Raw genomic sequence first — 14,594 nt, forward strand, 5'->3', positions numbered from 1 at the left:
TGTGCAAAGTAGTAAATAATGAATTAATTACCAAGGTTACTCAGTTCATTATTTATAACCATCACGTCACGACATTACCTAATAATAATTTCTAACGATATCGCTTACGTTATTTAAAACCCGTCCAATAAAATAGTAGTATATAGCAATTATTCGTCAATAACTCAAAAACTTCCCTGGATCTGATTTAATTTCTGAGAGGAAAGCCTTAATGTCTGTCATCTGATTGATTGGGTTAACCAAATGTTTTCTTTCTATTTAGTCCAGCATTTGCAAAAACTGACATACAGCAACAGCTACGTTGACTTCCTCGCACACTTGTTAAAACGTTACGTTACTATAGAGGACCAGTAAAAATAATATTTATTTTTGTTTGAAACCAAATGCTGAATCATGCTTGATCCTCCCACAAACTGGAGTTAAGCAAAGAAACAAAATGCTTCAAGCATCAGGCAAAATGCTGGATCAGTGTGCCCAGCCTTAGAGGTGTCAAGAAACATATCATCTAGACATGTTATCCAATATACTGTGACTTGAACTATGAAGCTACTTTTACTTGTCTTTTACTTTTCTCAACTCTCTGGTGGAAATTTAGTTTGATGAAAATGTAACTGATAAGAGGTGTTATTGTAAGCTTTGTGTTTTGCTCAAACTTATTTTTTCGGCCTACAGTGTATGCATTTTGATTGTATTGTTTTTAATCAGTAATTTTAATAAGTTGTACCTGATGATTTGAAACAGTTGTGATATTTTCTAAGTAGAAATATATATTAGTTGAAGTTTTATTGCATTTTTTAAGTAATAAGTTAAATGTTAGTGTTAGTTTTAAAATAATATGTGATTATTTTACTATGATTAATTTTCATATATTTAATTATTTTACAATTTCCATCATTTGCATTTATTAATTGCAATTTCTAGTCTTGATCTAAGGTAGTAAAACCAATTATTTTACAAGTTCGCTGTCACAAAAAATTAACTTTTTTATAATTTGATCACAATTTTTGGTAAGATACATTTTGATATTCTAAATACTGTATCTACAGGGTGTCCCGGAACTCTCTACCAATATTTTAGGGCATTGTTCCTGGGTAAGAAACATATCTAAATATCATATTTAAATTGTCCGGAAGTCCTTATTTACTCAGATAGCCGCCATTTTGTTTTTTTCACTTATTATTTTTTTTCTGAAGATTGGTTAAACATACGAAGTTGAAACTTTGCACAAACATTTATGACAACTAGACAAAGCCACAAAAAGATTATGACGATTTTTCAAATTCATAAAAAAAAATGGCGGCTGTTTAAAATTTTGTTTCTTAAATTACTCGAAAACCGTTGATTTTACAAAAATTTTACAAGAATAACTTTTTAAGGCAATTTTATTACAAATCGATCGACACCTTAATCTTTAAGATCGGACGAGTATTAACTGAGATATGGCAGTTTTAGTGATACGTGACCGCTTTCAGCATGCGCTGCAACTAATATCCGGCGGTCACGTATCACTAAAACTGCCATATCTCAGTTAATACTCGTCCGATCTTAAAGATTAAGGTGTCGATCGATTTGTAATAAAATTGCCTTAAAAAAGTTTTTCTTGTAACATTTTTGTAACATCAACGGTTTTTGAGTAATTTAAGAAACAAAATTTTAAACAGCCGCCATTTTGTTTTATGAATTTGAAAAATCTTCATAATTTTTTTGTAGCTTTGTGTAGTTGTCATAGATGTTTGTGCAAAGTTTCAACTTCGTATGTTTAACCAATCTTCAGAAAAAAAATAATAAGTGAAAAAAACAAAATGGCGGCTATCTGAGTAAATAAGGACTTCCGGACAATTTAAATATGATATTTAGATATGTTTCTTACCCATGAACAATGCCCTAAAATATTGGTAGAGAGTTCCGGGACACCCTGTATATTGTTTAAGGTATATGTATTGAGAATATAATTCAATATTATTGTAAAGAAATATATTGGACACTATAGCCTATGCACTTCTATAAAATGTTATCAAGATAATCAGCAATAATATACTATTTTATATATTAGATTTGTATAGATGTTTAAGCTTTCAGAAAATACGTATTAGCTTGCTCTCCTTTTTGCCATTTTTCTTATACCAAGTTCAATATTAGATCCAATACGGTATAGTATTGTAATAAACAATGTAATATTATATAATGTTTAAAATTGTTAGAAAATGGAATGTTCCATATTTTAAACTATGATTTTTGCTAATGTTAATAACTAACTCGTGATATCGTTGTTAAAACTTCACTGTTATTGAAGTGTTGTTCTAAATGTAAAATACAATAATGGTTGGTTGAAGTAGGTTGTTAGCTATTATGCTGCGTTATTGTTGGATTTTTAGAAGTTGTTAACTTTATATTTCACCGAATTTCGAGGATACGCAAGTAAAAAAAAAACAGTTTTAAACATTTTGGACGGTAAGAAATTAGGATTGTTGGAGTTTCAGTAGGTGTAATGTAATGTTGGCCATTTTGCTTGGTAAAGGTTTAACTTTAAATTACCTTAAAGACTTGAAATTAAAACAATATAAATCAACCCCAACTTTATTATTATTATTAGTATGTAATTGATAAGGTAAACTTTAACCCTTTGCTCATTGAAATAACAATTTTCTTTTAACTTTTTGCTGAACGGTGAACTTTTTTTTATCATTACAAACACCACAGTGCCAACAAAAATGTATTTTCATCATACTGTCCTGAAAACACCTGTTTATATTAAATATTTATAGTTCTCTACAATCTATGTGCCCGTTCTACGCACAGGAATCTTATAGTGGTCAGTTGAAACCTTCCTATATAAAGAACAGCAGCTGGTTTGCATATTTTTAGATATGCTGGCCAAACTATTATATATAAAACAAATACAGTATCAAGTAAAAAAAAAAAAAAAAAATGCGCAATAGATCTATGAGGGGTACACTTCCATATCTGTTGGCACAAACAACCAAATGAGTAATATTGATTATTCGATTGTTTAATTCGATACTGTATATCGTTTGGTTAGTTAGGTTAGGTTAACCTTACCTAACTAACCAACCGATATAGGCCTATAGTTAAAATACTGTACCTCAACCTCGCCATTAAACATTCAGGTTGGAAATTTCACTATCAAAGGTGCTCTTGTCCTGTCCGTACGGAACACTGAGTAATATGCGCTACAAACTTATGAATAATTGTTTAGGCCTACGATCCCAAGACATGGGCAATTGGTCTATTGGCTGTATGGTCCAGCGAGCAGCACATAGCGTGGAGAAGACACATTGGAAAAGCGATTTGAGCATAATCCGTAAACCTCTGTTACAATCACACACTGCAGTTGTCACTTTACACTTTACATAACCACTATTGAAGTGCCGTCAATGAGTTGAAAACTTTTATGCAAGCTATTGGTAACGCTTATGTAAAAAATGTAAGTTTCCCAGCCATATACAACACTGATTCAATGTCTTTTTCCCGGTTATCAAAACTCAAGAACAATTTTGTACACAGAGAATCTCTATTTTCATTTACGGTTACCCTACACATTATTGCACTTGCGATTAATTAAATCCGTTATGTAAGCAAAAACGGTTTTAATCAAACTTTTTTTGGATTTGCTTTTGAAACGTGATCGGAAATGATTGCGGTATTTGTAAACAACATTCAATGTAAACATATCAATGACAGCTAGAGAAAAATAATCTTGATCCGACCAGCTGTTCGCTATTTCATAGATGAGATTATGTGATAAACATTGGGAGAAAACTTGACAAAAATCGCACAAAATTGGGTTTTTAAACGTCCGTAAGTTTATTTACAAAGTAGTGAGGCCATATTTGAATAGCTAAAGACACTCTCGCCAATCCAGTGAATACATTAAACTTATCATTAAAAGATGTATTCCAGCGAAAGTGTCTTTTTGGTGCTTAATCGTATTTCCAGGCTGATGCTGATGCTGATTCGCTCGGCTGTGCCTCGCTTGCAAAACAGGATTGCGTAATAAAAAGAGCTACTTTTGCTCATAGTGATCAAACAAAACTATTATTATTTATAATAATAAAAATCCTTGAAAACGATCATACTTTGTCCTTTTTGCACATGATTTATAGAAATTTTTTTCTATATAGACTTTGCTTTCTTGCAGTAGTTCATTACAACACAACTTGGTCTATCACGCTTTCCCTCTAAACTCTATTAACAATGATTTAAAACTATATCCTATTGTAATTTGAAGTGTGAATGGATTTGTAAGTAATTTTACCTACAAATACATATATCTCCACAGTATTTAAACAAGTATTTGATTCAATTCTCAGTTTTGGTCCACAATGGATTTAAAATATAATTTCAGAAACATCGTTACTAAAGAAAATATTTCACATATTATTCACTAGAGAAAATCTTATTTCATATTTTACTATCAAAAGTAATAAATCAATTTAAACAAATTAATTTACATTACCAATAGTTACAACATAAATTACTTTTATTCAAAATAAATAACACAACTAAAATATCATTTACTTGACACTAAGACTTACATTATTGTTATCCTGTGCTGATGAGTCTGAATATATGAAATTTGAATAAAAAGACATCGCACACAAAAACATAAAAACACAACAAACACAAAACCACGGATCCATAGTCAACCTTTTTCAATCACTAACTGGCTAGCTTGTTAATCTCTTATACTATCTTGATAACACAACTGCTATTAAAAAGTTAAAATTTATTGTTGCTTTAGACATTACTTTGCAGTTTTGATTAGTTAAATTTTTAGCCACAAGTCCTTTTTTTGATTCTGTAAGGAAACCAACATTTGTAATCAAATCCAGAATATAGGTGTGTAATAGGAGGGACACATTTTGGACGAGTGACTTACAAGATTTTTTGCCATACTATTCTAAACTAACCTAACAATAAAAAATAAAGAACAAGTCCGTTATATATTCCCACAGACAAAAGTACTTAACAATCACTCACTACTCATAATTTCTAAGAGAGGTTATGTTTTTGTTTATGATTCGTTGACTTATTGCCAATTATAATCATCAGGTGTCAGGTAGTTAGGCAAAAAGACTTTTTCCCTGATACAAAAAAGGTATCTCTACCTAAAAAGAAAAAAGGTAAAAAGGTAGGTCTGTTGTATCTCTTACAATTTTCACTGTATTGGTAGATATGGAATTTTTGAATATCCCTTTTTAAATGAGAGATAAAGGTATTATGAACTATTTAAGGCCCCTTTAATGCATTGCGGCTGTGGTTTTTACTGTGCTGCAAAAACATGCCGCATGCAGTTTGGAACTTGCAGCGCCGCAGGTTTTATACCACTGGTAGCACTGACAGTGGTTGCGGCCCGCGCCGCAGTGCATAAAAGCTCCCATAAGACCCAATGTACCTACGGCCACCAAAAAGCTGCGTTTCCTAGGTCCGCTGCACTTGAGTTGCAGGCCGCATATATACCGCAGGTGCATAAAAGGGGCCTGAGGCAATGCTGTAGGCTCCCTGTTGTTTTAAAACACTGGGACCAAACCTTGGTTTGAATCATAAAAAGGTTGAACCACTATAATTTATTACAGGAGTGTATGTATATGTTTTAAAATCACACATGACAAATAAAAAATTAGTAAATTGATTTGAATAAGATATAGTCTACTGAAAACATGTTGTTTTCTATTTTATAATAGCAATTTATTTGTAATCATTTTCTAGTACTGTGATATAAGATTTTGCTTGTATCTTGGAAAATAATTCCTGAAAGTTAAGCATTCCTGTAGTGTTGTAGCATTAGATTAATTTCAAATAAGTAGGAAAGCAAAGATTCTACGTAATGTACATTACAACACTGTGATTTAATCTGTGATTATTGTTTGTTTTTTGTGATGTAGTTACAATAAATCTGATTATTCCATTGTTTTTGTTTAAATTGTCCTCATTATGGGTTATGGTTGGTTGTTTGAAAATATTTTTTAATTACTATATATCTTCAGAACTTGAACTTCAGTAGTTGAACATAAAAATAATCCAATATCAATTGTAACAGTTCTTTAATATCCATTGTAATCAATAGACCTTAGGGTAAATAACATCAAATCTCATTGTGACCTACTTGTGTTGATAATTTTTAATATGACATACAAGGTCTTAGTCCAAAATGTTTAGATAATATAAACCCTTATCGAGAAGCAGCTTTGGTTTGATCGATAGATTTTTTAAAATTGTGCAGCCCAAGACTGATATTTTGCTCCTGCCACTAAAAGTTTCAACTGTTCTACATCTATAATTTATTTCTAGCATCTAGACTCTACTACATTTTGATGCGAGATATCAAATAACCAAAATGGAAAATTGCCAGATTTTCTTAGTTAAATATTGTGTAGCTTGTTAACTTTATCTTATGGTTTTTGCACAAATATAAGAAATAATTTGATGGCCAAGTCATTATTGGCAAAGCTTTCTTTAATTTTTTTCCATGTTGAATTATTTTTAGTATTCAAATCAATATTTTCTAAAAGCTATTCATTTACTCAAGGTGATTTTCATCCAAACGTCTCACCCATTGTAAATTATTCTGTGCTCTATTTGGGATGAGCTCTATTAAAAAGCAATTTGGTGATCAAAGCAATCTATAATGACATTATAAAGTAATATGAAAGACGTTCCTTAAAGTTCAAAGAGAATCAAATTGAAAGCACTAATGTCACTTGTCAAACCATTGTTTTATCATTTTTAGTTTTACCATCAAATATGTTAGCCAAAAGAGTGCATTTCAATCTCTGCCTGTTTGTTGCTGCAGGTTTGAGTCTCCCTAGTGGTGCAGTGAAGTTAAAGTGGCCCAAGATTTATTATTTCTACATGATCCTTTCTGATATCTTTACTGTCGCAAACCTCGTGACAATCGGAGTCAACTTGTTAGCTCCCAACGTTTCCATCACCAAGAGATGTTACAGCGGTTTCACAGCGCTCGCTACGGCTCAATCTGTCATCAAACTGGTTGCCTGTTACATTTCCAGAAATAAATTTGCTCACTATTTCAAACTTTGGGACAATCTTGTGGAAAAGAGTGCTGACAGAGAGTTGCAGAAAAGTTTGACTGAGAATTCAAAATGGATTAAACGATTGTCTACATTCATGTTTCTGTTCATGGTCGGACCTATGATACCCTGGGGCTCGTTGCCTCTCTTCATAAAAGTGCTGTCCTACATTATTCCTGCTTTGGAAGACGGGTATCACTTCATTGCTGTTCCGGCACAGTTCCCATTCGACCCTCTTGTATCTCCTGCTTACGAGTTCGTCACTGTTTTCCAGGGTGTAGCCGCAGCAGCTGTAAACTCTAAATTGATTGCTTACGATTGTATGATTTACGGGCTCATTTCGTGTTTGGTTGTGAAACTGAAATTTTTGAAAACCTCTTTTAAAAGCATTGTTGATCCATATCAAGGAAGATCAAAAAGTGTTTTGCTGAAAAAAGGGGTGAGAAACCATCAGAAACATCAGCTGAGCCGCTGGGTACAAGAGCATTGCGACTTGATGGACCTGTGTCGTTATCTGAATAGACTTTACTCTCCGGTACTTCTCCTTCAGCTCTTCTTGGATGTTTTGATCCTCTGCTCCAATGCTTTTGTGGTAGCTTCAGCAACCGTAACCAAGATGGAAATAATGTTCTCCTTCGGATACGTTTTGGGAACAGTCATCCAGCTTTATACACTGTGCTGGCTTGGAGAAGAAATAACAAATCAAAGCCTTACCTTAACTGATGAAGGGTTCTGGCAAGAATGGTATTCTAATCCTCGTTACATCACCAGTAGTTTAAAGATAATTTTTGAGAAAGCTAAAGTTCCACTTAAAATTTCAGCTTTTGGAACTTTTAATCTATCTATTGAGACTTTCAAATCCATTGTTGGCACAGCTTATTCATACTTTATGGTTTTAAACCAAATCAAAAAGAAAAGTCTCGAGTAAAATAACTACCGGTACCTAAACACTTTGCAGTTGATGTGTGTGTATGTTTAGATATTTGTTTTGTGAATCACAAGTTGTCTTACAGTAGAACAATATGTGTAAGTAAAAATTGAACGATAAAATAAAAAAAAAAATACAGAATATTAAAGCTTAAAAGAGGCTTGTTGTATTGGTGAAGAAGGATAAGTTAGAAAGAACCGGAAAATTGGCTCTGGGCTATGATAATTATATATGACATTTAAATAGTTACTTTGTTCATAAGATGTTCTTTATCACAATTTATATAGTAAGCGTGTGTAAATGTAAAATATTAGTCAACCAACACCATTATAATATAATAATATATTATACAATACAATAAATATAGTATACCATTATATGTACTATATACCACTTCCTTTGATGCCTTGTATGTGTCTATAAATTAGTTAAATACTCTATTGCCTGTTAACAACTAACTAGTGTACATGTTGCTCGAATTCGAGCAATTGCAAAGTATTACAGAAGATATTTCAAAACGAATAACAGTCATATTTACAACGAATTTAAAAGGGTCGACTCAAAGATTACCGGTGTGTAACTCAGACTATGTTTATCTTCGTTATTGATAAGCCTAAAGCATTCGGGCCGGTTTTCTCCTTCTCAAAATGTCTCGCTGTATAGGCAACACAGGTCATTGATAGACCAATTGAGAACGAAAAGTCGTTTGGGGTAGTGTTAGGGCGCATTTGTAACCTAATAGTTGAGATTGTCCTGGGTCAGGTGCTGACTGTTATGAGTTAAGCCTATTACGCGCCACTGTTTTGTAGCTGCGGTCATTATCATGATTATGCCTCCTGTCTATGTTTCGTTGTCGTCGCGTCGGAGGCATTTAAAAGAAAAAAAAACAAATAAACAAATTATAGCTACACAAAACAGCGATAAATGCACAAATTTAAGTTATAATCATGCTAACACGATCCGTCATAGCGACACAAAACAACGATAAATACACAAATTTAAGATAAAACCATACTAACACGATCCGTCATGGGGGTTATGTTTACACAAACTCAAATAGTAAATAAATGTACACAATGCGTTTCATTGAATTGAAAAATAAATAACAGCAATTAAATTATACAGCTGATCAAAATGTAAACAATTATGTTCTTCATAAGGATAACATGGGAAGTTTCAAAGCCACTGGGGCAGAGCCCAAGGGACTTTTTCAAAAATGTAAGGCCAGTTTGCAAATCTACGCGACACGCTCTTTCCAATGAGACGTCAGTGGATAAAATCGGTTAAGAAATGGCGGAGGAGTTCAACCGACAAAGTTTCATGTAGCGTATTAATTATATAGATTACATAGTATACAGGGTGAGTTTTAATTGTCCCCCCCCCCAACTTTTTTCTACATTTTTTCAAATATCAATCCCAGACCACTTCCAAACATTGTTGGGTAGTAAGTACTTCATTTTGACAAGGTGGTCATTTCCGGCCGCCATCTTGGATCCGCCATATTGGATGCAAATTTTTTTTTTCAAATGTAAAGGTGGGGTTGTGACCCATTATTTCGAACTACATTTTTACCCTGATTATAATGCCGCAAACCGTTTAAGTAAATCTTGATTCATTCTAAAGTTACGAGGGCTTTTTAAAACTTTATTTTTAGCCCATTTTAACATTGTGCATTTACAAACTAAGACCATAATCCCAAAATAGTGCTAGATAATGATAAGTATACACTACCAGTAATTGTCCACCTATTTTCACTTGGTTATGACTGATGTATTTTTTTTCGGCCGCCATCTTGGATCCGCCATTTTGAAATGTGATAAATTATTTTAAATATGAAGGGGGTGTTGTGACCCATCATTTTGAACTACTTTTTTAAGCTAAACTCAATGCCGCAATCCATTTTTTGTTATCAAGTTTTATTTATGAAATATTGAAATTTTTTTGATAAAAATGTCAATATTTCAAAATCAAAAAATGAAAATGAAAAACGGATTATGGAATTAAGTTTAGCTTAAAAAAGTAGTTCAAAATGTTGGGTCACAACACCCCCTTCATATTTAAAATAATTTATCACATTTCAAAATGGCGGATCCAAGATGGCGGCCGAAAAAATACATCAGTCATAACCAAGTGAAAATAGGTGGACAATTACTGGTAGTGTATACTTATCATTATCTAGCACTATTTTGGGATTATGGTCTTAGTTTGTAAATGCACAATGTTAAAATGGGCTAAAAATAAAGTTTTAAAAAGCCCTCGTAACTTTAGAATGAATCAAGATTTTTTTAAACGGTTTGCGACATTGTAATCAGGGTAAAAATGTAGTTCGAAATAATGGGTCACAACCCCACCTTTACATTTGAAAAAAAAATTTTGCATCCAATATGGCGGATCCAAGATGGCGGCCGGAAATGACCACCTTGTCAAAATGAAGTACTTACTACCCAACAATGTTTGGAAGTCGTCTGGGATTGATATTTGAAAAAATGTAGAAAAAAGTTGGGGGGGGGGACAATTAAAACTCACCCTGTATAAATTTAGTACCCATAGGATATGTAATGTTGTACCAACAGACAAATAGAATTAAATATAGACCGTCAGCAGTGCTGCGGTTAGCATAAGTTCTGGCGTCCATCGCTGTGAGCGCCGTGTAGTTGCATAACCATACTAAAAAAAACTTTCTGAGCTATTTGGTAAAATAATCAATTTATAATTTATAGCAGTTTTTTTAGTTTAGCAATATATACAACTACAGTTGTAAACTTTATTTCTTTGATAGCTTAAAATTTACCGTAGCACATTCAAAGATATACAGCTCGCAGCAGTAATAGGCGTTTCTTCGGTTGTTGTGATGATTATTTAGTTTCCCAATGGTTGAACCAACTTGACCAAACTGTCAATCCGCTCCAGCAGAACTTTATCATCAAATCCGTACTGCAACAATAATTAATCACAATTAACGATTGAATGAAACAATAAAGCATTCCATCTTTGATTCACCATTCCAAAGCTATTAAAATGTTTGCTGACAAGTAAATAAACTACCAGGTAAATTATGAACACGAATTTGATTTTGTTGCTACAGAGTATAAAATCAACATTAGTTTTTTTTTTTTTAACTAAATGTTGATGGTACAAATTTGTACCATGTTTAAAGCAGTGGTTGTGGTAATGAGTAAATTACTTTTCAATGTCATATTAGACATGAAGCAAGTGACTATTTAGTTAATGGTAATTGATTTGGGGGGAGCACTTATAGAGTTAGTATTTTTTTTATCGATAAAATAATATTACGTTTATTCATAGCATTACCCACCCACCGCCTTCGGGATGGTTTTAGCCTCCCTACACTTCTACTGGTCAATCGCTGCTACTGCAATCAGCTACTTCAAATCTCTGTAACTCTGTGTCATGTTTGTGGTTCGTCCAACAAATCAGCTCTTGTATGGTAGTTGATCCAAATGTAATAAGTAGCCTAAATAGTTCAGGCAGTTGATGGCATGCTGAAAAAGTTCACCAAAACACGTCTTCACCACTATGAAGACCTCTTTATAAGAAAATTGTAGAATACATACCACTGCTTCCTTAGAACAGAGAAATGTAAGGTTTAATGCTTGTTTGTCCCTTATTCCCTATTTATCCAAGTGCTAAAAAAAAAAAAAAAAAAAACAATAAACCAGGAAGGTATAGAGGTATTGGGTAAAATAGTCAACTACTATACAAACACAAACCTTTAGTGCCTGTAGAATGCACCTGTTAAAGATAGCTGGTCTATCCAACATCAGGTTGATGAGGGCCAAATAACCCCAGACTCTTCCAATCCTGCAGTCGAGCATGTTGGCTTCGTTAAGCGCAATTTCTGCAGCTTCCATGTCATCATCCTGGTGCAGACAACGCAAACAGGCATAAAACCAATACATTTTAACTTGATACACAACGCATAAAAACCTGTAATAAATTGAACAATAATTTGTGAAATACAGATTATATATAGATATTACCTTAAAGAGACATTCCACTCCCATGTCCAATCTTTGTCTCCAGTAGATGCTCTGCTGAAATTGGTGAAAATACACTTTCTAAAAGCTGCAGTTTAACTGAAGAGTGAGGACATGGCAGTCCGCCGTTATTTTTGTTAGTTCAACGACACGGCCGTCTCCTGAACATCACGACTCCACAGCCTACTTTATTGTGGAACTCTACCTTCTAGATCCATTATCATCAATGATAAACTTGTAGATAGAATAAATACCCCCGCCACAGCAAACCTGCAGACTAAGCTAATTTCCATTTGTCTGAAATAATTTTCAATTAAATCTATTTAACTTAAAAAACATTTAGGTTTAATGAGTACCTAGGTTTGCTGATACAAGGAAACTAATTAAGTGTGGTTTTTAGTAAAATACTAATAGCTTAGTATAAAATAAATAAAATTGCCAAGTTTGATAAAAAAATATCTATAAACATTCAAACTACAACATTTTTATTTTCCATAAGAATAACATGGGGATTTTTAATTTACTTTTTTTTTAAATTTTCTCTGTTACCAATAACAATAACCATACAAAAACACTTTGATATAGGCCTACTAAATTATTTGTTTTTTAAGCTTTTTAAAAAGGTCTAGAGAGAAATTGGGAAATTTTGTGTTTTGAGGGTCAACAATGAAAAAAACCAACTTTTACCCCATAAAACCCCCTGTAAAACCTTGTTCCGATGGTCCGATCATGCTGGTTCGCGAACTCATTCAAGTTTATCCCGTCTTACACGTTTAAACCGAATTTCATCAAAAATTACTCGAGTTATCGCATTCACAAACACATATAGAGGTTTAACATATTAGAGGTTAACTGTAAGAAAGGACCATGAGGTCCTAAGTTCGCCTCAATAAAGAAGGATTTTCATTTCATATATATAATCTATATATATAATGAATATGAAATCTATATATATATATATATATATATGAATTTGAACGGATGGTGTTTTTGGCCTCTGGGGATATCAAAATGAAAAAGTAAAACGGCTTTTAGGTATCTTATAATCCTGTGACCCCTTAGTTCTACCCTGAAATAACGGGTAAAATGGTTCTAAGTTAGAGTGTACCACCCTGTAATATATTAAGATAGGATTTTTTTTATGTAAAAGTTTCACTTACCACAAAAGCTGTTATACCCAATCCAAGCCAAGAGAGAGGTGTAGGGCTGTCCCTACAGATGATCATATAGTAATCTCGAGCAGCCTTATGGTCTCCTTCCAGCATGAGAATGTGTCCTAACCTGTCAACAAGATAAATATAGTACCTGCAATATACATTGTAAATATTAGATTGTTTGTCTTTAAATTGACAATACAAGTATTGTATTAAGAAGTTACGGCAGGGAATTTTGCAAGGATCCAGATGTAGTGTGTGAGTTTAAATGTAGAAGGATTAGATAGCACATGTTGAGAAAAGGGAATCACAATAATCTCAAACACTAAGTAATAGAAAGGAGCCATGAAGGAAGACGGAAGACAATCAAGAGGAAGGTTATGGCAAAAATAGTGGAGCCAAGTGACAGCTGATATGAAGAGAATAGGAGCAACTGAGGCTCTGAAGATTGAGAGAGGTGGAGTTGTTTTGTTGGTGTAGCCAAATATCTACTCATACATAATATAGTTCTAGATGTAAGGTGTAAGTAAGAATTCATTGTACACATTTTCATTCTAATCTTGAAAACTATTATAGTTATTTATTTATCATTTCAACGGCTGACGCCAATGCATAGAAGATTGATAGAGATACAATTTAAAGGATGTTATGGACTGACTGCTATAAATAAAAAAAGTGAAGAGTACTATTCAACATTTCAATATAATCCAACTGATATTCTTGCCCCATTATAATAGTTGTGTAGTTAATTTATACTGTGTCTTCTTCCTCATACAGTAGACTCCCTCTTATTTGGACACCTCTTTAACCGGACAATTTTTATCATCACATCAGTTTAACCGGACTAGATCGGCAAGAAGTGGGCGGTACTGAAACGACTGTTCTCGTGGGAAAGATTTGAGGCCATCAGTAATCACGTGTATGAATACGTAATATAATAATCATCATTGGCTTATACAGTATGCGTTTAAACGGTCTCTTTTAACGAGTTTTTGGGGGCGTCGGTTTAACCTGGAAAACCCGTCATCTGGACTGGCCTCGGTCCCGAGGAGTCCGGATAAGAGGGAGTCTACAGTACCTATTTATTATTGTAAAGGAAATAAAAATGCACTTTTTATAAGATAGCTGCCTCTATGGTTTTTAAACCTACTTAGTTTGCCTAATAGGTCAGAATAACATCCAATCAAAATGTATCATAATATTCATAATAGTGTCCTCAATTTGTTTGTGTATATTTTTACAATTTTGTATTCAAACAATGAATGAATCTGTATTACAAATAAAATTTTGTATTTTCAACCCACAATTAAATAAAACCACATGTTTAAAACATCGCTGAAAGGAAGTTACCTCAAATTAATTAAATGTTGATTTTGTCGATCCTTGAAGTTAAGGGCAACCTGATATGCTATTTTAGCTTCCTCTTGTTTTTGAAGTTTAAACAAATTGTGTCCTTTTAATG

The 14,594-nt window shown here is 33.1% G+C and overlaps 3 protein-coding genes across 3 annotated transcripts in view; 1 reads left to right on the plus strand and 2 right to left on the minus strand.

The window, feature by feature from the left end:
• Positions 1–4,656, minus strand: part of LOC128986109 (phosphopentomutase-like) — a 60,169-nt gene extending 55,513 nt beyond the window's left edge. Inside the window, exon 1 of the mRNA XM_054406244.1 lies at positions 4,557–4,656. Within this exon, the coding sequence (XP_054262219.1) occupies positions 4,557–4,628 (72 nt within the window). The 5' untranslated portion in view covers positions 4,629–4,656. The remainder of the gene's footprint in view (positions 1–4,556) is intronic.
• The window catches only part of LOC128986110 (START domain-containing protein 10-like), a 36,450-nt gene extending 28,189 nt beyond the window's left edge, over positions 1–8,261 (plus strand). Inside the window, exon 2 of the mRNA XM_054406248.1 lies at positions 6,815–8,261. Within this exon, the coding sequence (XP_054262223.1) occupies positions 6,874–7,980 (1,107 nt within the window). The 5' untranslated portion in view covers positions 6,815–6,873 and the 3' untranslated portion in view covers positions 7,981–8,261. The remainder of the gene's footprint in view (positions 1–6,814) is intronic.
• A 2,443-nt stretch (positions 8,262–10,704) lies between these two features.
• On the minus strand, positions 10,705–14,585 carry LOC128988166 (cilia- and flagella-associated protein 70-like). The gene is made up of 4 exons (XM_054409400.1): positions 14,483–14,585; positions 13,139–13,259; positions 11,712–11,861; positions 10,705–10,914 (listed from the first exon to the last, which is right to left on the minus strand). The coding sequence occupies exons 2-4, from the start codon at positions 13,241–13,243 to the stop codon at positions 10,840–10,842; spliced, it is 330 nt and encodes a 109-aa protein (XP_054265375.1). The 5' UTR covers positions 13,244–13,259; positions 14,483–14,585; the 3' UTR covers positions 10,705–10,839.
• Between the last annotated feature and the right edge of the window lie 9 nt (positions 14,586–14,594).

The sequence above is a fragment of the Macrosteles quadrilineatus genome, unplaced genomic scaffold (assembly GCF_028750875.1).
Source record: "Macrosteles quadrilineatus isolate MER2022 unplaced genomic scaffold, UCM_ALF_1.0 Scaffold_2__2_contigs__length_208266976, whole genome shotgun sequence".
In the NCBI taxonomy this organism is placed as follows: domain Eukaryota; kingdom Metazoa; phylum Arthropoda; class Insecta; order Hemiptera; family Cicadellidae; genus Macrosteles; species Macrosteles quadrilineatus.